Here is a 21,831-nt window from a genome sequence, read left to right on the forward strand (position 1 = left end):
TTTTGTACAATGCTTCACTTGAGTTTGGGGCCAGTCCCTGTAAACTGTGTTTCTTAGAAATAAATATAGATGGTCCCTGAATGAAGGGGCACCAATCCCTCTCACAGTAGAAAATCTGGGTATAACTGTTGACTCCCCAAAACTTAACTGCTAATAGCCTGCAGTTGTGCAGAAGACATACTGATAACATAAACATTTGATAAAAGCATGTTTTATATATGATATGCATTATATACTGTATTCCTATAATAAAGTAAGCCTGAGACAAAAATGTTATTAAGAAAATCATGAAGAGAAAACACATTTACCGTGATCTATTGTGTTTACCAAAAACCAATCTACATGTACCTAGGCCCACGAAGTTCAAAGCCCTATTTTTCAAGGGTCGACATTACATTGAATGTCCGCCACTGCATTCCCAGTGCTCAAAAGTGGGTCCAGATTACTTAATCAGACAATGTAGTCCTAGAAGGAATTGTGTTTGCGGTGAGGTGGTGGTAAATCGGGAAAATATATAAACATAAATGTAACCATGCAAATTTAACACTGACCCCTAAACTCAAAGATTTACACTTAGAAAGATATAGAAGTTATGAAAAGTAAAAAATAAAAACTGAACATAAATCCAGATTGCAAAATGCCAAACTGAGAGATTTAAGAATATCGGGAAGAAAGTCAGTCCCCGGGGCACGAAGACAGAATTTCCACAGGCAAAGCAGTTGGCACGGAGTTCCACACTTGACCTAGGATTTACCGTTTGATTTTCAAACCATTTTTGTGATGTCAGGATGAACAGTTCCATTCTACAGAAGAACAAATTGAAGTGAAATGGAGAGAACACGTCACAGAACAAACCATGGACCCCAGGTGAAGGGTAGGGAGGGTTCAGAGCGCAGGGGACGGGCCTCCAAGGAAAAAGGACCCCCCACCCCGGACGAGAGTTCTTTCCTCCCTCCGCGAGACCATCTTGCCAACATCACTAATCTACCTTGACTTAAAAGACCAAAATAATTCAAGGGGAGGAGAGAGGCCAAAGCTTAGGCTACTTATAGATACTTAGAATTCAAAGTAATGTATAATTCGACAACGACTAGTCCACGGTGCGTAAGGATGTTTAGAGCTCAAAACTGAGAAACAGATTCTAGCTTGGCAGGTGCCATTATTTCAGTCCCTTGATAAACCAGAGAATTTTCCTACCAGGCCTTTCCCAGAGCTTGAGAGAATTCAGGGAAGGAACAGGGAGGGCCCCGCCCGGCGCAGAGCCTCGATCGCGGTAGTGGGCGGGGAAAACCCTCTGCCTCCCCCGCCCCCTTCCCCTCCCCCACCAAGCCCAGCCTCCGTCGTGGTTCTCAACAAGGTCCGCCACAGGGCTATAAGTTAACGCAAATCTTGCTGCTCTTTGTTCTCTTAACCGGAGCGCAATGTCTGGTCGCGGCAAGGGCGGGAAGGGCCTGGGCAAGGGGGGCGCCAAGCGCCACCGCAAGGTGCTGCGCGACAACATCCAGGGCATCACCAAGCCCGCCATCCGGCGGCTGGCCCGGCGCGGCGGCGTCAAGCGCATCTCCGGCCTCATCTACGAGGAGACCCGCGGGGTGCTCAAGGTGTTCCTGGAGAACGTGATCCGCGACGCCGTCACCTACACGGAGCACGCCAAGCGCAAGACGGTCACGGCCATGGACGTGGTCTACGCGCTCAAGCGCCAGGGCCGCACTCTCTACGGCTTCGGGGGCTAAGACTTTGCCCGTGGGTTCGGTTTCTGTGAAAATCCTAAAGGCCCTTTTCAGGGCCACACACTCTTTCATTTGAAGGAGCTGGTGACGTGAGTGTGCGGACACTCTGCTTCATTAACCTTTCTCAGCAGCAAGAACTAAAAGGTGTTCCCCTGTTAATGAAAATCGATAATTATTCAGATTATTAAAGGTTCAGTACTGGGCTTTGCCAACATGAGGTTTTCTAAAATTTTAACGAAGCCATACTATTTTACTGGCAATTGCTTCTTTCTTTTACAACTTCCTAAGCATGATTTAGCGATGTAAATAAGCCTCACATTCTCATACCTTAGACTTCTAAAATCAAGTTAACTATTTTCTGGGAATATAGCTTGATACTGAAGAAAACGTCTGTAATACTGTATTAGCCTGTTCAACTCCATTCTCTTGAAGTTTAGCCACATCATCCCGTAGTTTTGCAACTCTAGAAAAGGGTTCCATGAGAAGCTCCGACTGAGCTCTACCAGTAAAGGTACATAGTGTTAGGCCTAGGTGGCAAACGGGTACTTTTCTCCCCCATAAAGTATTTGTGTTTGGATTATGTAAACTGATTGCCAAAACAGTATTTTTTTATGACTATTTATTTGACATAGGGAGAGAGAGCGCACGCTCACTAGTGGGGGAGTGACTGGCAGAGGGAGAGGGAGAAGGAGACTCCCCGCTGAGCAGAGAACACTATGTGGGACTCCATCCCAGTACTGTGGGATAATGACCTGTACCAAAGGCAGTCGCTTAACCAACTGAGCCACCCAGGCGCCCCCAATAAAGTATTTTTAAGCCACAAAGATTTGGGGGTTATGCCTTTTCACACATATTCCCTATTCACACATATTCCCCTATTCCCAGCAATAGATAACAGATATTCTATAATAAAAGCAACAGTGTTAATTCATCTCACAAATCCTCTGGTTTCTCAGCTTTAAATCAAAAAAGGGAGGAGCACAGGCTCCTAGCCCTATGCTGGGACTCAGCCACATAATGTATTCTCACATGTACGTACTTGCAAAGGAAAGGCGGGACAAGCATCCTCCGAAATAATGACCAGGCAAATTATCTTCTGTGGTCTTGGCTTCAAGGGAAAGAAACTGGTAGTAGCCTATTTCAAAGCATTTTAGGATATTTGTAGCCTGTCTCCTTACCTCTTAACACGGTTTCCTCTCTGCAGGCAAATTGAACCAGGATAATGTAGGGGCAGGGGAAAGGAGGGAACCATTATTTAGTTAACTTTCTTTGGGTTCTTAGATGGCTGGTATTCTTCCTGCCATCATGCTATGATGATGGCCTCTAGAGCAGTTCCCAGGGTTCCCTCCTGGTGTTCACCCTTCTGTGATCTAGCCTGAGTGTGGACATGACTTGAGATGGCAGAGATGGTGAGACGGAATTTTCTGTAAATAATCAAGTTCTCTACCATGTTAAGTGTATTAGGTAACGTGTCTTCCTCAATTGTTACATGCTGACTTTGATAGTCCAAGTATCCATGCTGGCAGGCCCAAATGACAAGAAATGGGCGGGGGCCCTCTTTAGAAATTAAAGGAGGCCTCCAACCAACAGCCTACAAGCCTTTCAGCCAACAGCCAACAAGAAAGAAAATGGAGGGACGCTTGGGTGGCGCAGTTGGTTGGACGACTGCCTCCGGCTCAGGGCGTGATCCTGGAGTTCCGGGATCGAGTCCCACATCAGGCTCCCAGCTCCATGGGGAGTCTGCTTCGCTCTCTGACCTTCTCCTCGCTCATTCTCTCTCACTGTCTCTCTCTCTCTCAAATAAATAAAATAAAATATTTAAAAAAAAAAAAAAGAAAGAAAATGGAATAGACACTCCTACAACCACAAAGAAAAGAATTCAGCCACCCAGTGAGTTTGGAAGATGATATTTTCCCAGTCAAGCATCCAAGACACCTCTATCCTAGCTAATATCTCAATATATAGAACTCAGCTACACCATGCCCAGACCCACAGAAACTGTCACATACTACATGTGGGTTATTTCAGGCTAGTAAATTCAAGGTCATCTGTTATGCAGCAATAGATAACTAATCGAGTGAGCCAACACGCTTAGCCTCTTCCACAAACCATGTTCCATCTAAAATAACATATGAAGAACTGAAACTGCAATCATTCTCTAATGGAAGAAACACATTTTAAAAAGGGAAAGGGGGAGGGGACCCTATAGTGGACACATTCCCTTTCACGACTATATAAAGCTTCATACATATCCCCAACACTGAACCGGCACATACATCCATCAGGCCTTGCAGGCCTCACTGATATCAAGCCCATCAACCTTGGCATGGACTCAACAATACATCTAAGTCATTTTACTTTCAGCAGCAAGAAAACAAACTGTCTATTTTGAAATAATTAACACATGAAACCTGTTGGTTTCCATCCATATCTTGTGTGAGCCCTACAAACCCAGATCTTTTCCTATTGTTTTTTTGCTTGTTTCGTTTTACTTTTGGTTTTTTGTTTTTGGTTTGGTTTGCTTTGGTTTGGTCCAAATGAATACAGAAGTAAATGAGGGGTATAAAAACAAAAAATGAAAGTAGATCAAAATTAGGGTTTCAAAAACCAACTCAACACGCTATATTATTGATTACATCAATAGCAAAGGCAAAGTGAAGATAATTTTAAAATTGTTATCGTAAATTTGAAGAAATATTTTTGAAGCAGTCGATATTAGTAGTTAAAATTAAAATTATAGGATCCAGTAATTCTTCAGGCCTAGTTCAATATCTACTCTATGACGACTAAGTGAGACTTGGTGTCCTTTGTAAAATAACTTCATTGCATGACTAACGTTTACAAAATACATAAAATTATATTGTTATAATGCGGGCTTTGCATTTAAAGCAAATAACCCAAGTACATATATTTAACTGTAGGCAACTTTAAGCTCCAGACACCAACTACAAAATAATTTTAAAATTTAAACGAGTAGACGAAACAGAAGGACAAATTAAAAAAGTAATGAACGAAGCACAAAAACCAGACTGCCCTTTAGAGCTTTAACCAAGTTCCTACTGTAAACATTCCCCCAAATCCATGCATACTATCAAAGAATGCTGAGAATATTTTTTATTACTGTTCTCAATATGCAAAAAGTGAGTGGCTCTAAAAAGAGCCTTTATATAGCCAAATATAGGAAGACTTTCACTTGGCGCTGGTGTACTTAGTGACGGCCTTGGTGCCCTCGGACACAGCGTGCTTGGCCAGCTCCCCGGGCAACAGCAGGCGCACAGCAGACCCTCTGGATCTCCCTAGACGTGATGGTCGAGCGCTTGCAAGCGTGACACCTCGCCTGCGATGCGCTCGAAGATGTCGTTGACGAACGAGTTCATGATGCCCATGGCCTTGGACGAGATGCCCGCGTCGGGGTACACCTGCTTCAGCACCTTGTACACGTACACCGAGTAGCTCTCCTTGCGGCTGCGTTTGCGCTTCTTGCCGTCCTTCTGCGCCTTGGTCACCGCCTTCTCGGAGCCCTTCTTCGGGGGCTGGGTTGGATTTAGCAGTTTACAGCATGGTAACCCCGAAGCTAGAGAAATAGAAAAGAACCAAAAAATTAAAGAAGGAAAAAAAAAGGGGAGAGGGACTAAAAATTCCCGAACATTTATAGCAAATATATGCAAACAAAGGTTAAAAAGACTGTATTTTTCATTGGACCAAAACTGGCCAGTAACTTACTAGTATGTAAATTAGGAAAACCAAACCGGCCTTTTTTATTGGACGAATAAACAAATGCTTTAAGGGACTCCAATAGGTTGATTTACAATACCGCTGGATTACTATAAGTGCACACACACACACACACAGACACCCACCCCTCCCAATTAAACCTTATTTTTACATTTTGGAAAATAAGCAGAGATCTTCGAATTTGGAGGCAAAACCAGGGAAGGAAATGCTACTATCGAGCCCAGTTCAGTCGTCATTTAGCTTCTTTGGCTTCGTCACAAATCGTCCAGGGCTCCTCGGGTCTCTTCCAGCGAGAATCCCGAGATGCAAGACAGTATTGTTAAGAAATACATCTGAAAAGACTCGATCGTCGCCGTCTTTTTCATCGTATCCCATTGGAAACCTTTTCCTCAGGACATTTTCCCAGCAATTACACCCGGGCTGACATTTTTAATTCCTCAAAAACCAAACAGCACAGCCCAATCACAGCCATGGGTCAAACCCGGTATTAAAGAGCCCGGGACTCCGGGATACCGCAATATTCATACGTGAATCCTGAAATAATGAAATTCTTTATGCATTAACACCGTGTCCTAGGAGACGATGCTACAATGAACCAGATGTTTGCTGTAAGTATAACGAACTCAAGAGATACTTAAAGGGGAATTTGCAAATAAGGAAATACCCTCCAGACGGTCACGGGGTACCCGCAGAAAATGGCGGACGTTTCTTAAGAGAAATTCTAAAGCCCTTTCTCTTTCGAACACAATCTATTTTATCTTGCTAAACAGAAGAAAATTTCAAAATTATGCGTAACGGTAATTAACGAGTTCTGAAGCACCATCGATGAAATAAGTAACTTGGAAAAGAACTTTGTTAAAGGGGGCTGGGAAGATGGCGGCGAGTTGACATCGGCCAATCGGAAACGAGCGCGGATCCGCTGAGCCAATGACGGATCAGTCGTGCACTTCCGGAACCGGGCCTCCGTCTACTCCGGGGTCACCACGATCCAATCAGAGCGATTCTGCTCCAGTATAAAAGCAGGGCGGAGGGGTTACTCACGCTTTTTTTTTTTTTTTTTTTTTTTTTTCTTAAAACAGCTCAAGCGAGGTAATGGCTCGCACAAAGCAGACGGCGCGCAAGTCGACCGGCGGCAAGGCCCCGCGCAAGCAGCTGGCCACCAAGGCGGCCCGCAAGAGCGCGCCGGCCACGGGCGGCGTGAAGAAGCCGCACCGCTACCGGCCCGGCACGGTGGCCCTGCGCGAGATCCGGCGCTACCAGAAGTCCACCGAGCTGCTGATCCGCAAGCTGCCGTTCCAGCGGCTGGTGCGCGAGATCGCGCAGGACTTCAAGACCGACCTGCGCTTCCAGAGCTCGGCCGTCATGGCGCTGCAGGAGGCGTGCGAGGCCTACCTGGTGGGGCTCTTCGAGGACACCAACCTCTGCGCCATCCACGCCAAGCGCGTCACCATCATGCCCAAGGACATCCAACTGGCGCGCCGCATCCGCGGCGAGAGGGCGTAAATTTGACTTCGTGACTTTATGCCAACTTTAAACCCAAAGGCTCTTTTCAGAGCCAACCACCTATTCTAAGACAGATGCCGTGGCACTCAATTTATTCTTCCATAAAGACCCAGCACCAACTAGGCACAGTCCTGAAAGGCTTTTGAGGACCGTGGTATAATTAAATTCTCTCTAAAAACGAGCGGTCTCCTGTGGGATTTCAAACACTATTTCCGCAGTTTTACTTTAAACATCTGCTTTTCTTTATTTTAAACGCAGGTATAGTACATTCAGGTTTTGGTTTTCGGGTTTATTAGCTTTATCCTTACCTTTAGATATAACTAATTTCATCTTTTCTATGGTGGATGTTTTCTTGGTTCTTGCATTCTATGCCCTCTTCGAAGTTAACTTTTTCGGCAGTTGCAAGGATTGACTCGTTAGTGGCTTTTGGGAACTAGACAGCCTTCGACTAACAATTCAAGGTTTCCAGGTATCTGTCCCAGAGGTTGCCTTGTGGAACACGCACGAACCCAAGGGGCCAGAACACTTGCTCTGCCCTTTGCCGAACATAATCTGGGGCCCAACTCCCTAGAGACCGCCAGGACCTTGAGGAGGGTGATCAAGGATATACTCCAATGCCTTTTATAGAGGGCCAACTCTGGTTATTAGCTGGGGGGTGGGGTGGGGAATAGATAAAGATCTCAGCTTTCCCTGAAGGCTTCTTGGCCTCCCTCTTCACTGAGGTCTCTAATACAGGCTAAGCAACCAAGGAGAGCAGCTTGGATGGGGCTCAGAAAGTACCACTGGGAGTGAAGAACACAGGATTCAGATCCCCTTTAGTGACACTTTGTTGTTGTTGTTGTTGTTGTTGTTAAGATTTAATTTCAGTAATGTATACACCCAGTTGTGGACTGGCTGGAATTTACCACCCTGAGATGGAGATCAAGAGTCACATCTTTCAAGCCAGCCAGCTGCCCTTTAACTGATATTCTTAAAAGAGGCTCTTTCAGTTTTCCTAAACTCTCTATATTATGCTCTAAATTAAATCTCACGAGAGTACCTCATATTTGTCCCTAAAAAATGACCATCCTTTAGAAGCTGGAGAGTTTTCTTGCAAAAGATAATCTGTTCTCTATCCCTATAAGAAAACAGTTTTCTGTTATTACTCATTCAACAGATAATCCTTTCCCATGGAAATAACAGCTTCCTCAGTTTTTAAACTGGTAGCCCAATAGAAAGGAAATTGGGAATCCTCTTCTGAAACCATTCGGGCAGTTATTTGGAAATGTAGAAGGATATTTGCTAATTGGGATAATCTATGCCATTTGGAAGGATTTCATCTATTTATATGCTTCAGGAAATCTAACTTTGGAGATGGGAGAAGTTATCCTTAACTATAGAATTAAGAAGCCTCTGTCAATTTTTTTATGGGCTGTTTCCCCTCAAAGGATCACAAAGGAAAGAGATTAGACAGGTGGTACATTTAACAGGGACAAAGCAGTAAATAAAGTACACAGACAAGTTAGCCATAGTGAGAAGTCCTGGAGGTTTTATAGAAGAAATATTTGTTCTTGGAACTCTGAACGACATTGAGACTTGGGAACGTGGGAATCGGGATTCTAGGTCTCTATGGAAAAGAGTGTCGCTCTCCATAACTGAAAGCACTGGAGTATGGGATACTTGTAATGTTGGATAAAGACATTCATGCTGGACTGTGGTTTCCCAAATCCTGTACTGTCTTTAAGATTCTAGCACAGTCAGTTTTTTAATGTGTATTTCTCTCTCACCAATATTGGTTGTTAAGACATGAGGACATGGTGACCACAAAAAACATTTTGTCATATCTTTAAATGCTATTTGGAAGGTCTAAAACATCTGGAATGGTCCTTTGCCTAAAACAAATGCTCAGAATTTTTTATACTTAAATTGGACTTTAAAATAAAAAATTAGGGCACCTGGGTGGCTCAGTCTGCTATGCAACTGCTTTCAGCTCAGGTCATGATCCTGGAGTCCTGGAGTCCTGGAGTCAGCCCTGCTTCTGCCTCTCCATCTGCCTCTCTGTTTGTCTCTCATCAATAAATAAACAAAGTACTTTAAAATAACAAAAAATTTAAAATTATTGGAGAAAATGGGTGCCTACGTGGCTCAGTCCATTAAATGTCTCCCTTTGGCTCAGGTCATGTCATGATCCCAGAGTCCTGGAATCAAGTCCTACATCAGGCTCCTTGCTCAGCACAGAGTCTGCTTCTCCCTCTGCCCATGCCCCTCACCCCTACTCATGCTCTTTCTCTCTCAAACAAATAAAATCTTTTTAAAAATGGAGGAATAGGGGCTCATGGGGTCTCAGTGGGTTAAAGCCTCTGCCTTTGGCTCAGGTCATGATCCCAGGGTCCTGGGATCGAGCCCGCATCAGGCTCTCTGCTCAGTGGGGAGCCTGCTTCCTCCTCTCTCTCTGCCTGCTTCTCTGCCTACTTGTGATCTCCGGCTGTCAAATAAATTAATTAATAAAAATCTTTTTAAAAAAATGTAGAAATAGATTACTGTTTGGTACATTACTGATTACAGAAATTAAAGATTAATTAAGTTCATGTAATTTTAATATATAATTTTCCCAAGTAGAAATAAATTTAATGAGTGCATCACAAATTGCCAGAAGTCAGGTATTAAAGCTCCAAAATATAAGGACAGTTCAATCACAATCTACTAATATTATCTATTTTATACAATTATTATTCTATTACTGCTTTACAGATAAGGAAACTGAAGAAGGTTTCAGATAAGGGGGAGAGCCAAAACCTCTTCTATTAGGCATTACTATATTAATTAACCCTAACCCTAACCCTAACATCACTTATCCCTGAGGGCTTTATTCTTAGAAAAAGCTGCCAGAGGAAGACTGACATCTTTATCTTAATTTTTTCATAACTGGTAAAGGACATGGAATGATTTTGAAAATTTACAGGGTCCTATATGATTGTGAGGTTCTACTATACTATAATTATAACAGCCAGCTGCAAAAAGATATAACCAATGCACAAGAAAAATATAACGTGACTATGGAAAATTTCTAGACTTTCTGTTCACCATTCAAACACATTCATGTTTAAGACCATACACACATACACACACACAATTTTTTTTTTAATTTTAAAAGGTATACATTGAAATAGTAGTACTTTTATCAATTTTCTAAATAGATGTTTATTTTATAGGCGAAGGAGCACAAATATGATTCAGGTCACATTTCATATGTACCTACTGGTACACAAAGTTGTAGATCCATTTCAGGCTAACATGGTTGCCTATGATGACTAAAAGTCAACACAATTCAGAAATTCCATTTCATTCTGCATTCCCAACCTACCACATCTGACCATGGGTAAATATTGATATTTGATATCAAGAGACTTTTTTACCATTAAAAACTACAAATATTTTTTGTTTTCTTTTTGTAGTAGCCCAACACATGGGGCAACATACTTCAGGAAGTAACGGAAATAATGTATAAGTCAAGCAAAGGGGAGTAAGGATGTAAAAGGGGCAGAGAGACTTATTATTCTTGGCTTCCCACATAGAAAAACAGAAAACAAAATTACTCAATCTGCTTAATATCTGGGGATAATCTCACGTATTAGACAGAATTAAAAACTCAGTCCACTCTAATGAGATAATCACTTCACTTCTGTAAAAATGGCTAAAAATAAAAAGATAAGAAACAACAGGTAGAGGCAAGAATGTGCAGAAAAAGGTGCACTGTCTCATGCACTCATGCACTGTTGGTCGGAATGGGAACTGCTAAACCACAGTGCAAAACACTATACAGCTTTCAAACATTAAAAAGAGAATGCAACCCAATAAGCACACTACTGAGTATCCAAAAACTATGAAAACATTAACTCATAGGGATACGTGCATCCCTATGTTTATTGCAGCATCATTTACAATTCCCAAATTATGGAAATAGCTCAAGTGTCCAGCATCAGCTGATGAATGGATAAGGAAGAGCTGGTATAGATATAAAGACAATGGTGGGGCACCTGGGTGGCTCAGTGGGTTAGGCCTCTGCCTTTGGCTCAGGTCATGATCTCAGGGTTCTGGGATCGAGCCCCGCATCTGGCTCTCTGCTCAGTAGGGATCCTGCTTCCCCTTCTCTCTGCCTGTTTGTGATCTCTCTCTCTGTCAAATAAATAAATAAAATTACACACATACACACAATGGGATATTACTTGGCCATAAAAAAGAATACAATCTTGCCATTTGCAACAACTGGACAGAGCTAGAGAGTGTAACACTAAGCGAAATAAGTCAGTCAAAGAAAGGCAAATACCATACGATCTCACTCATATGTGGCATTTAAGAAATGAAATAAAAGAGCAAAGGGGGGTAGGAGATAAGGAGAAACCAAGAAACAGACTCTTAACTATAAAGAACAAACTGATAGTTACCAGAGGGGATTTGGTTAGGGGATGAGGATTAAAAAGTACCCTTCTTATGATGGGAAAATAAAACAAAACAAACAAACAAACAAACCAAACCCCTCAGTCAATTAAAAACACACACTTAGAGAAGTGGGAAAATGAGACAAAGAAGAATAACATGCTAAGGTATAATTTAATGAGCGAAAAACATAGGAGCATGTGAATTAATTTTCCATTAATAATAATGGCACCCACCAGTTAAATATCATCAAAACACATATGAGAAGACTTTTTAACTAGGGGAATTTATTTATGGAGATGGAAGTTAAAACAGAATTGGAAAAACTCCCCCAGGTAGAGAGGAAAGAAGGAAATGGCAGGTGAGCAATTTGTTTGGAAAAAAAAGAGAAAAGAGGGGCGCCTGGGTGGCTCGATGGGTTAAGGCCTCTGCCTTCGGCTCAGTTCATGATCTTGGGGTCCTGGGATCGAGCCCCACATCGGGCTCTCTGCTCCTCGGAGAGCCTGCTTCCTCCTCTCTCTCTGCCTGTCTTTCTGCCTACTTGTGATCTGTCTGTCAAATAAATGAATGAAATCTAAAAAAAAAAAAGAAAGAAAGAAAGAAAAGAAAACAAAGAAACAAATAAGGCATTGAAAGGTGAACATGAGTTGTTATTAGTGTTAATTAATGCAAGCAGAATGTATTATGATGAGAAAAGACTACAAAGTTCTCACTTGAACCAAAGGCCATGGGAAACCAGTGACTCTATTTCTAAGACATGTAACAGAATGATCAGAATTGAGGAATTAGGGGCTGGAGCACTAGAACTAGGAAGCTGGTTAGGAAACAATATCATCCCAAGTATGAGAGGAGAAGGAGCATGTAAGAAAGGAGAAAGTGTCGGTGGCCTAGACTCTTCAAACATCAACCTGATTTAGTGACTCACAGGAACAATCATTGCCTCGACACAGTGCCGTGAATTCACTGTGCCTCCTCTAGCTCTACGGAGTCGGGTGATTACTAAGCAGAGAGCAGAAAGTGGTTCCTTGAGCCTGGTCCTAAAACTTACTTGTGCCACAGACCTACACCATGTGCACAAGTACCCTCCCGCCTTTAAGAAAATTTGAACATACGCTTCCCACATGTCATGCTAAGACAACCAGTGGATCAACTGATAAGATTTGTTGATTGATTGATTGGGTCGTGCGTCTCAGAAAGAACTACTCACACAGGCTCCTGTCTGAGGTTTTGCCATCCTCAAGTATCAATCTATTGGTTTTTCTAAACCTGGGGGTTTGCCACTGCAGTTGGTGGGACCAACTTTGTGCAACAAACAAGCATCAGAAACCCAAGCATGAGTATTTCAAGAGACCCTCATAGGGAGGCCATCCAGGGATGTAACTAAATGGTGACTGGGAATGAGTTTCCTGCTCCCTCATCTTCCTGGTACAGAACACAGATGACTTCTTGACTCATGATTTGACTGCAACAAAAGTTTGGGGAGATGTAAAAAGCCTGGAATAAGTTCTGATGCCCTTGAAAACAAAAGTCTGTCCAAGGGAAAGAAATTTGGATACTAATTTACATAGACCACAGAGTAAAACTAAGTCACTGATTGAATCATGTTTAAAATTGTGTCTGATGCATTCCAAAGGCCTTGGGAATTAGATAACTCACAAAGGGCCTAAAACAGAATCGCATGCTTCTACTACCTTCCTGGACGAGCCTAAAAAAGAAATGAAAAACTCCATGCCTTTTGTAGTTCACATAGTAGATGGGGCGCAGCATAAAGAAACAGACCCTAGGAACAAAGAAACCTAAATTGCAGAACCAGGTCCACCATTTACAGGCAAGGCAACTTTGTTCATTTCATCTTTCTAAACCATAATTTTCTTATTTATGAAACAAGCATTTTAACTCTGCCTAAGGCAAATGCCATATAGGGAGGGGATCAGAGTGTTCTACGAAGTGGAAGGAACTACTGAGAAATTCCATAGTCATTTTGACCACTCAGTGAATGCCGCATCGTGCCATAATTCTCTTGCTCCTCAGTGCTCTCCATCAGAAGTCTAGTGTTCTCTTTCTGGGTATAAAAGAGCTCACAGGTCCCTAGCCCCTTATCTGTTACTGCTCCACACAAACTCTTGTCTTCAAAAAGATTCTTTTGGGTAAATAAATTTCACATTCCCTCAGTTTATCCAGATCTCATTCTCAAACAAACCACTGTCATAAAGGTTTTTTGGACTCTTAATGGAAAGAAGAAATTAGAGTTTGCAAGTTCAATTGAGCAAAACAAACTCCTACTTCAAAGAGCGAGAAAGATACTCACAGGCTATAGCACCTGTTGTGGGAAAGTTTAAGTAGTCAATTTCAATAAGTTATTAGCCAATAAGCATGGGAGAAGGACGCTGTAAACAAAGAAATTAAGTGAAAAGGTATTTAAACTATGAGGAATCTCTGTGCCCACTGGAGATGGGCTCACCAGTCTAGGACTTCTTTCCTACCATATTTGGATAGTCTGGGGAAACCTATAGTCACCTTCTCAATACGTAAAGCATACAGGGTAAGAAAGCAACATTAAAACTGTTATCCACGTGTATTTCGTTAAAGAATGTGCATATAATCATGTTTCATTAAGAGCACATATACCTAAAATAATGAACGTGAATGATAAGAGTTTGGAATAAGTGTAAACTTTATTTCAACACATCTGCAATACTTAAGTGATGAGAAAGCATCTGTGCTTGCCACTTGCATGTAGCACGGCTGCAGGTTCCCAGTCCCCGGAGGATTTTCAAAACCTCTGAAAAAGCCACATGCACTTGCAAAATCCATTGTGATTAGCAGCCTACACACACAACTGACGGAAATGCTAAACAACATTTATACTTTATGAAAATAAAAACAAAATGTTTCCCCATCCAGGTTTGCAGACCCATCATGATCTGAAGGACTCAAATTTATGCCAAGATTTTCCAGTAAAATTAAGTGGGCTTCCCTGAAATAAGAAATAAAAATAAAAAGACCTCAGTCCTGGGAACAAAATATCCAGATGAACCCATCTAGGACTCATTTATTTTGCCCTGACCACCTCAACTCCTGGAACTTTCTAGCCAAACACGGAGCCAAAAGAGAAATCTTTCTTTTATCGTTTCTCTTTTCCTATTCCTTGCATATTCGGCAGAAATATGCCACAGCAAACCACGGCCCCCTGGAACCTCTCAACAATCTAGGGGAAGGGATCTGGCAAGGAGGATAAATTATAAGCCATCAGAGGTGACGTTTACCTTGTTTTCTTTTCCTTAGAATCAGGGTTGGAAATAATTATGCAGCTTTAGCGATGAATAGCGTGAAGAGTCCCCCAAAAGAGGACTCCATGTGATCACGGAAAAGAATTCAAGATTCTCTATTGCTTCACAATATACACAACTTCTAATATCTCAACCTCTAATTGGTGAAGTATTTTCTTTCTCTAGAGCACACGTAAGCCAAGAGTACCTTTGATTGGCTAACTCTCAACAGCCGCTGCAAACCAATGGGAAAGGAAATCTTACCGAACAGCCAGACTTCAGAAACCCCTTCCCCAGACTACCTCGAGGATTACACTTTCTTCTCTAAAATGTCCGGACGCGGGAAGCAGGGCGGCAAGGCGCGCGCCAAGGCCAAGACGCGCTCGTCGCGGGCGGGTCTGCAGTTCCCGGTGGGCCGCGTGCACCGCCTGCTCCGCAAGGGCAACTACTCGGAGCGCGTCGGGGCCGGCGCGCCCGTGTACCTGGCGGCCGTGCTCGAGTACCTGACGGCCGAGATCCTGGAGCTGGCGGGCAACGCGGCGCGCGACAACAAGAAGACGCGCATCATCCCGCGCCACCTGCAGCTGGCCATCCGCAACGACGAGGAGCTCAACAAGCTGCTGGGCCGCGTCACCATCGCGCAGGGCGGCGTGCTGCCCAACATCCAGGCCGTGCTGCTGCCCAAGAAGACCGAGAGCCACCACAAGACCAAATAAGGAGCAAGGTTAGGGACATTGAAAACCAAAGGCTCTTTTCAGAGCCACCAAATGTGAACCGAAATGGCTAATATGCAGCTATTTCCGGCCAAGCTGCCAGTGCGCGCTAAAAAAGGACCCGTCGCTTTCAGTGAAAGCCAATCAGACTCAGGCGGTAAATTTTGAAAAACCTCGGGGACTGCGAACGTGCTATATGCAGAGAGAAGGACAACAGAACAGGTCGATTTGCAAAGTAAACTAGTTTGTTACAAAGCTCTTTTGCCTGACAGTAGTGGGTGGCTCTGAAAAGAGCCTTTGAGATTTCCAAAGCAGGACATCCCGCTACAACTTTTTACTTCTTCTTAGGCGCCGCCTTCTTTCCCTTTGTCGCCTTGGGCTTGGCGGTTTTAGGCTTGGCCGCCTTGGGCTTCGGGGCTTTGGCCTTGGCTGGGCTCTTAGCCGCCTTCTTGGGCTTGGCAGCCTTAGCCTTCTTCGGGCTCTTGGCCACTTTCTTGGCGACAGCCGCCGCCGCGGGCTTCTTCGCCTTCTTGGGGGTCTTCTTGGCGCTCTTCTTGGGGGCGCTGGCCCCCGCGGCCTTCTTGGGCTTCTTGGCCGCCCCGGCCGCCTTCTTGGGCTTGGCCGCGCCCGCCTTCTTGGCCTTGGGCTTGGCCTCGCCGGAGGCCGCCTTCTTGTTGAGCTTGAAGGAGCCCGAGGCGCCGGTGCCCTTGGTCTGCACCAGGGTGCCCTTGCTCACCAGGCTCTTGAGGCCCAGCTTGATGCGGCTGTTGTTCTTCTCCACGTCGTAGCCGGCGGCCGCCAGCGCCTTCTTGAGCGCCGCCAGGGACACGCCGCTGCGCTCCTTGGACGCGGCGACGGCCTTGGTGATGAGCTCGGACACCGGGGGCCCGGACGCCTTGCGCTTGGCGGCAGCAACACCCGTTTTCTTCGCCTTCTTCTTAACAGGTGTTTTCTCTGCAGGTGCGGGAGCAGCAGGAGCGGCAGGCGCGGTCTCCGACATTTTTCCGCTTTGCCAACAAAGACAAAAAGTACGCTCAAACTGTCAGAACTGCGTGGCCGGGAGCCCGGCGGCCGCGGCTTTATATAGAGAGCGGCTGAGTGGTGATTGGTCGCCTGCGCCGTGCGCCGCGCTGCTCAGAAGGGCTCGTCCGCTCTGCAGTGTGGCTGTGTTTCTTTCCCCTCGAAAAAGAAGAAAAATGTAAGAAATCCGGGCATGAAATAATTAGAGATTTGGGGGAAATGGATCCAAGAGTCTTCGGGCTTCATTCCTGCCTTATTTGCTATACGTAGTTTCAAAACCAGTACCCTGAAACTTTGCCGATTCCCCCAACTCTCTTTAAGACCTCGGTCACATTGAGACAACTTTCAGATTTTCCTTAAAAATACTATTTCTCTCTCTTTCCTTTGCACGTCTGTCTCCCAGGACATTGTTCTGCACATCCTTTTCTTTGTAGGTTTATATAAATAAGCTCATTTTTACTCAACTATACAAGGGAAGGCGCTTTTTTCGCGAGAGCAATAGCACAGCTCTCCTCTAGTTGTTTGCACGAAGCCTTGGGGATTGGCACTGGGATAGAAAATTCTACGGACAAGATGGATAACTATTTTTTTTAATAGATTCATTTTTAAGTATTACAGTGACCTGTGTGTAGACTGTGTTTGATCCCCGTGTTTAGGAAATTTAAACTTTTGAGGAAGGGGGACGGGGAGCAAGGAAGTTCCATTCCTTTTTCACATAAAAAGTTCTAAATGGCAACTTTCCTAAAACAGTGGTAGAATAGATTTGTCAGACCTGGAACTGGCATTAGAGATCAACCACCAAATCTGCAAGGAGGGAAAGTGAATTATGAAGCCTTAGAATGGTACTTCTACATCATTTTACCAGTTAGGAGCTGAAAAACACAAACTCACGTATTTAAAACCCATCTCCTTAAAACTAGAAATTACTTAGTGACACCCTGTCCATAAGATATGTTCCCCCCAATACTTAGCATAGAATTTTGTATATATTTCCTGTATTTAAAAATGATATTTAAAGTACAGATTTTATTTGGCTCTTTTCCAACATTGCCAGTAGGGACACAAGATTAGAAAGAAAAATTTATTCTTCTCATTTATATCACTCTTTCTGAATTCTCATAATGTTCCCTGGGCTTTTTACTAACAGAATATGAACTAGGCTGTCACAACCTCAATTATTCGGCTAAATGTTTCCACCTAAGAAGTAGAACAAACATTTATCAGCCAACATGACCCACTTTACTGCGTTCCTGTTGGTTTGCAACACAACAGACCTAATGAAATTAGGTAAATGTTGAATAATGAAGCACAAAATTTAATGCTATCTTCTAAATAAATTGAACTCTATGCTTGTTAAGACAAATAAACAAGAACAGTGTTTTGGTGTTAGCTCTCTTCTAACAAATACCCCTATTTCCAAAAATTTTGGTGTTCTGGCTTACACTCCATGATGACTTAAGAATTTTTTCAAATAAATCCAAGATAGGATCATCAATTTTGAAAATGTCATCTCTCAATGCTTAACTAATTCCACAAAAGTCCTTTGGCCTGTTTGTAAATAGTCATTTATTGATGGGCATGGATTGATACGAGGCCTCTGGGACTCGAGTTCATGTTAAAAACCAAACATGCATTCGTGTATAGAGAGAAAACTTACAGGATTGGCTCTGTGGCACAGAATTCTCCCTAAGCAGGCATTTCATGTGTGTCTACGAGGGGCTGTTTGTCTTCCTTTGGCATCAGTGTCAACAGCAGTGGTACCAGACATTGCAAAAGCCCTATCCCTTTTCAGAGAAGAGGCTAGTATTAACCAGGCCTAAAGATAGAGTTAAAACTCAGATTTCTAAAACTTTACAGTGTTGGTCATCATTGTAGTCAAAACATCAGTTTTTGAAAAGTCCCCAATTGAACAATTCCCCAATTGAAAACAATTGGAGAATTGTTCCCCAAGTTAAGGTAGGTGACAACTCCCACAGCAGATGCCACTGTTCCATTCTTGTACAGCTCTTACTAGTTTCTAGGGCTATGGAGGTTTCAATAAGTAAGAAGAACTTGGTGCTATTTCCTTCACTGTAGGTGATTTCTGCCCTTCCTGGAGGGCAATAATTGAAACTTGATTCCACCTGAAAAGTTCTTCCCCACATGTTTGTAGAAGGATGGGGTTTAGCTACATATACTCAAGGCTATGGCCTGAGACCCAGGTATTTATCCTAAGTGTAACATAAACAATATTCTGGAAAGCTGGCTTGTCCTAAGGGACTGTGAACTTGATAGGCTCCACCTATTACTTTGGTTAGCACAAAAAAGTAGTGTTCCTTACTTGTGAAGCCTCAGTCTGTATATATCTTAAGATAATTGATTTTGCATTGGACTGAAACTTCTACCATTTATTTTATAGATGTAGAAATAACAGAAAAACCACAGTTGGATGAGTGATGGATAGTTCACTCAGGAACTCACATTCTCCCAATTTTGCTGTCCACCTCCCTCTCATCCCAGTAAACCACTGTGAGAGATCTGGGTAGCACAGGCCAGTCAGCGGCGGCTGTACTTACATGTACCAAAATTCAGTAATTTCAAAAGCTTAAGGACAAAAGTGACTGTAAAGGAATATCAAATGTATACCAAAAAGAGTGAAGACAACTTAAGGGCTCTACAGCAGAGAGAGCACTGTGTTAGAATCACACGTGTTTGGGAGGGTCATGAGAAAACACATCTATTTTAACTTCCTATCAGATGGTTTCATCTGAGACCCACTTGAAACTCCTCTCCAAGGAGAACTAGATCTCATTTTATTTTCTATGAAAGACAATACTGACACAAACTTCCAAATTCGATTTTGTATATCCTATATGATCATCTTTGTAAATCTGATGTTTATACATTGATCTTTGCATGTACTAGACCCTAAGTTGTAGAATGAATGAATGAATGAATGAATGAATGAATCAGCGACTCTTCTTTGGTGCATGGGAGATCACTGCATCTTAAGTCTGCCCGTAACTGTAACTAAGCTAAATTTCAAACAGTATCTGACTAAGGGAAATTAATAATCTCCCGATTGCCTATACTATAAGTACCAGCAGAGAAGGATTTTTTTTAAATTACCTTTTATACTACACAGAAGGGAGGCACTTAATATGAATGTATGGATTGAGAAAATATTGGCATTTGCATATAATAATAAGCATATCAATGTATCATCTATGTACAGAACATTAATTCTGTGACTCTTTGCACTTGGACAGTATTTCAGCTTATTAGCATCTATATTATAAATGCTGTTGATCTGCAAACTTTTAAACAGCATGATACATCATCAATGTTTTGCTGACATAGATCAGTGGTAGGTGACAAGATCATAAGACCAGAATCAGAAGACCCCAGCTCTACCCCAACAATACCACTTATTAAAACAGGATTGGGTCTCTAAGCCTGGAATTCTTCATCTCTACAATGCAAATAGTGCTTTAAAATTTGGGAGCAAAGTGTGGAAATTCAATTAACATTTCCTCCCCTTCCTAGAGTTTCCTTTTTATCAGGAATGCTGAAAACCACCAAAGTATATATGTTCTGCCAAAGGGGAATATTCCCTGATCTGTCCAATTTAAGTTAGTGTTATTAAAATTGTAAGCATTAATACGTGCTTTTTTTTTTTTTTTAACTTCACTCTGCTATCCCTCGCTTTTATGGACAACCATAACGTCACTGCCTCCTTTTTTAATATACATGATTTAAAAAGAGGTGAAGAGATTTATACGATATCATTGATCTTAGAAACCCCACAGGCACAGGACAAGTCGCCGAAACCAGCGATTCCAGCCTCTGCAAGGACAGGGGAGTCAGATGCGGTCCCCATTCCCCGCCCCTCCCCTCGCTTAGCCCTGGCCCCGCCCAGGAAGGTGGGAGGAGGCGGAGGGGAGGACTCGTTCCCTCCTCCAGCGTTTCGGTTTCCTAAAAGGTCCGCGAGAGTAGTATATAAAGGGCTGCTGGCAGAGCGTTAGTACTGCAGAGTGACGGTCACTTGCTACTTACCATGTCTGGTCGCGGTAAAGGCGGGAAGGGCCTGGGCAAGGGAGGCGCCAAGCGCCACCGCAAGGTGCTGCGCGACAACATCCAGGGCATCACCAAGCCCGCCATCCGGCGGCTGGCCCGACGCGGCGGCGTCAAGCGCATCTCCGGCCTCATCTACGAGGAGACCCGCGGGGTGCTCAAGGTGTTCCTGGAGAACGTGATCCGCGACGCCGTCACCTACACGGAGCACGCCAAGCGCAAGACGGTCACGGCCATGGACGTGGTCTACGCGCTCAAGCGCCAGGGCCGCACCCTCTACGGCTTCGGGGGCTGAGTTTGGCCGCAGCTTCCGCGGCTGCAGCCTCGCCGCCTTCCCCAACAAAGGTCCTTCTCAGGACCACCCACTTGGTCACAGGAAGAGCTGTTCTGGGAAGACTTGAATCACTCGTTACTTCTCCGATGTTCCTTATTTTGGACTCTGGACGCGTGTCTCGTCTTTGGGTTTGTGGAGGCAGCTTCTCAGCCGTTGGCAGTTGGTGCCCAGAGATGGCCACGTTCAGCGAAACCCAGGCAGGAGAGGTGTGTGGCTTGTAGCCGCCAGGCCTGCCTCCCTCCTCCACTCTGTTCTGGCCTTTCCACCTAGGACCTCCTCCCTCCTCCCTGCCAGGCTGGCAGAAGAGGTGGTCTTCAAGCCCTGTGACTTTCAGAATCTGCCCTCCCTACCTGAAGACTTGGGGTTGGGCCATTGGGTGCTGGAGAAAACGAGCCCTTCAGACCTCTATCAATTACTACGTCCTTACTGTTTTAAACCTCCAAGTAATCTGGAGTATCCACATCTCAGTCCTTCATAATTATATGGCTTTTGCACCATTAACTAAAAATACCTTTTCCAGTGACCTAATGGGCAAATCCAAAATAACTAATCATCTCTGCTCTGGCCGACCCTGTGCATCCCTCCTCCCTTTGCATTCTCTTCACAGGGTTGTGCGGTGCCTTTCTTCCTGACCCAGATTCTCCATCACTCTTACTTTGCTTTAGGGACCCGATTCCTCCCAATGAACAAACTTGTGTCCTCTTCCCATCAGTCTGAAGATCCTCCTTGAGTCATCTCTTCCAGACTCTTCCATAGGTCGTGGGACATCCAGGCACTGAGGCAGGAGCTGTGTATCAGCTGAAAGGTGTCCCAAGAGGCCATCCCAACCTACTGCTCTTTGTTCAACATAGTGTATAAGCTCTTAGGCCTAACCACTTTGGGGAGCTTCGTTTTCCTGTGAAGACCCCCACATAAAAATATTCAGTACCACGTGTAAGCTTTTCTCTTGTTAAACTGTTTTATGTCAGCTTCATTCTCAGGCTCAGCCAGACACCCGGAAAGGGTAGAGCGACGTTCTTCCTCTTGCACAGGGCCTCCCAGCCTGAGCCTCTCTACTC

General features: G+C 43.9%; 3 protein-coding genes and 1 pseudogene across 3 annotated transcripts; 2 read left to right on the top strand and 2 right to left on the bottom strand.

The window, feature by feature from the left end:
• The first annotated feature begins 1,421 nt into the window (after positions 1-1,421).
• Positions 1,422-20,734, top strand: LOC122914321. Its single transcript, XM_044260957.1, is given in 4 exon segments — positions 1,422-1,710; positions 2,214-2,241; positions 6,545-6,893; positions 20,411-20,734. Coding segments are annotated over 4 exon segments (990 nt in total).
• On the bottom strand, positions 4,859-5,915 carry LOC122913787 (annotated as a pseudogene).
• On the top strand, positions 14,968-15,573 carry LOC122913958 (histone H2A type 1-H-like). Its single transcript, XM_044260607.1, has one exon. It carries the CDS (start codon positions 14,983-14,985, stop codon positions 15,367-15,369), a length of 387 nt encoding a protein of 128 aa, XP_044116542.1. The 5' UTR covers positions 14,968-14,982; the 3' UTR covers positions 15,370-15,573.
• On the bottom strand, positions 15,646-16,366 carry LOC122913755 (histone H1.3). The gene has a single exon (XM_044260391.1). The coding sequence runs from the start codon at positions 16,364-16,366 to the stop codon at positions 15,701-15,703; it is 666 nt and encodes a 221-aa protein (XP_044116326.1). The 3' UTR covers positions 15,646-15,700.
• Positions 20,735-21,831: the final 1,097 nt, after the last annotated feature.

Source organism: Neovison vison, chromosome 1 (genome assembly GCF_020171115.1).
Source record: "Neovison vison isolate M4711 chromosome 1, ASM_NN_V1, whole genome shotgun sequence".
In the NCBI taxonomy this organism is placed as follows: domain Eukaryota; kingdom Metazoa; phylum Chordata; class Mammalia; order Carnivora; family Mustelidae; genus Neogale; species Neogale vison.

Coding starts and splice junctions, on each gene's coding strand:
- LOC122913958 (XM_044260607.1), top strand. CDS start 14,983: ATGTCCGGACGCGGGAAGCAGGGCGGCAAGGCGCGCGCCAAGGCCAAG.
- LOC122913755 (XM_044260391.1), bottom strand. CDS start 16,366: ATGTCGGAGACCGCGCCTGCCGCTCCTGCTGCTCCCGCACCTGCAGAG.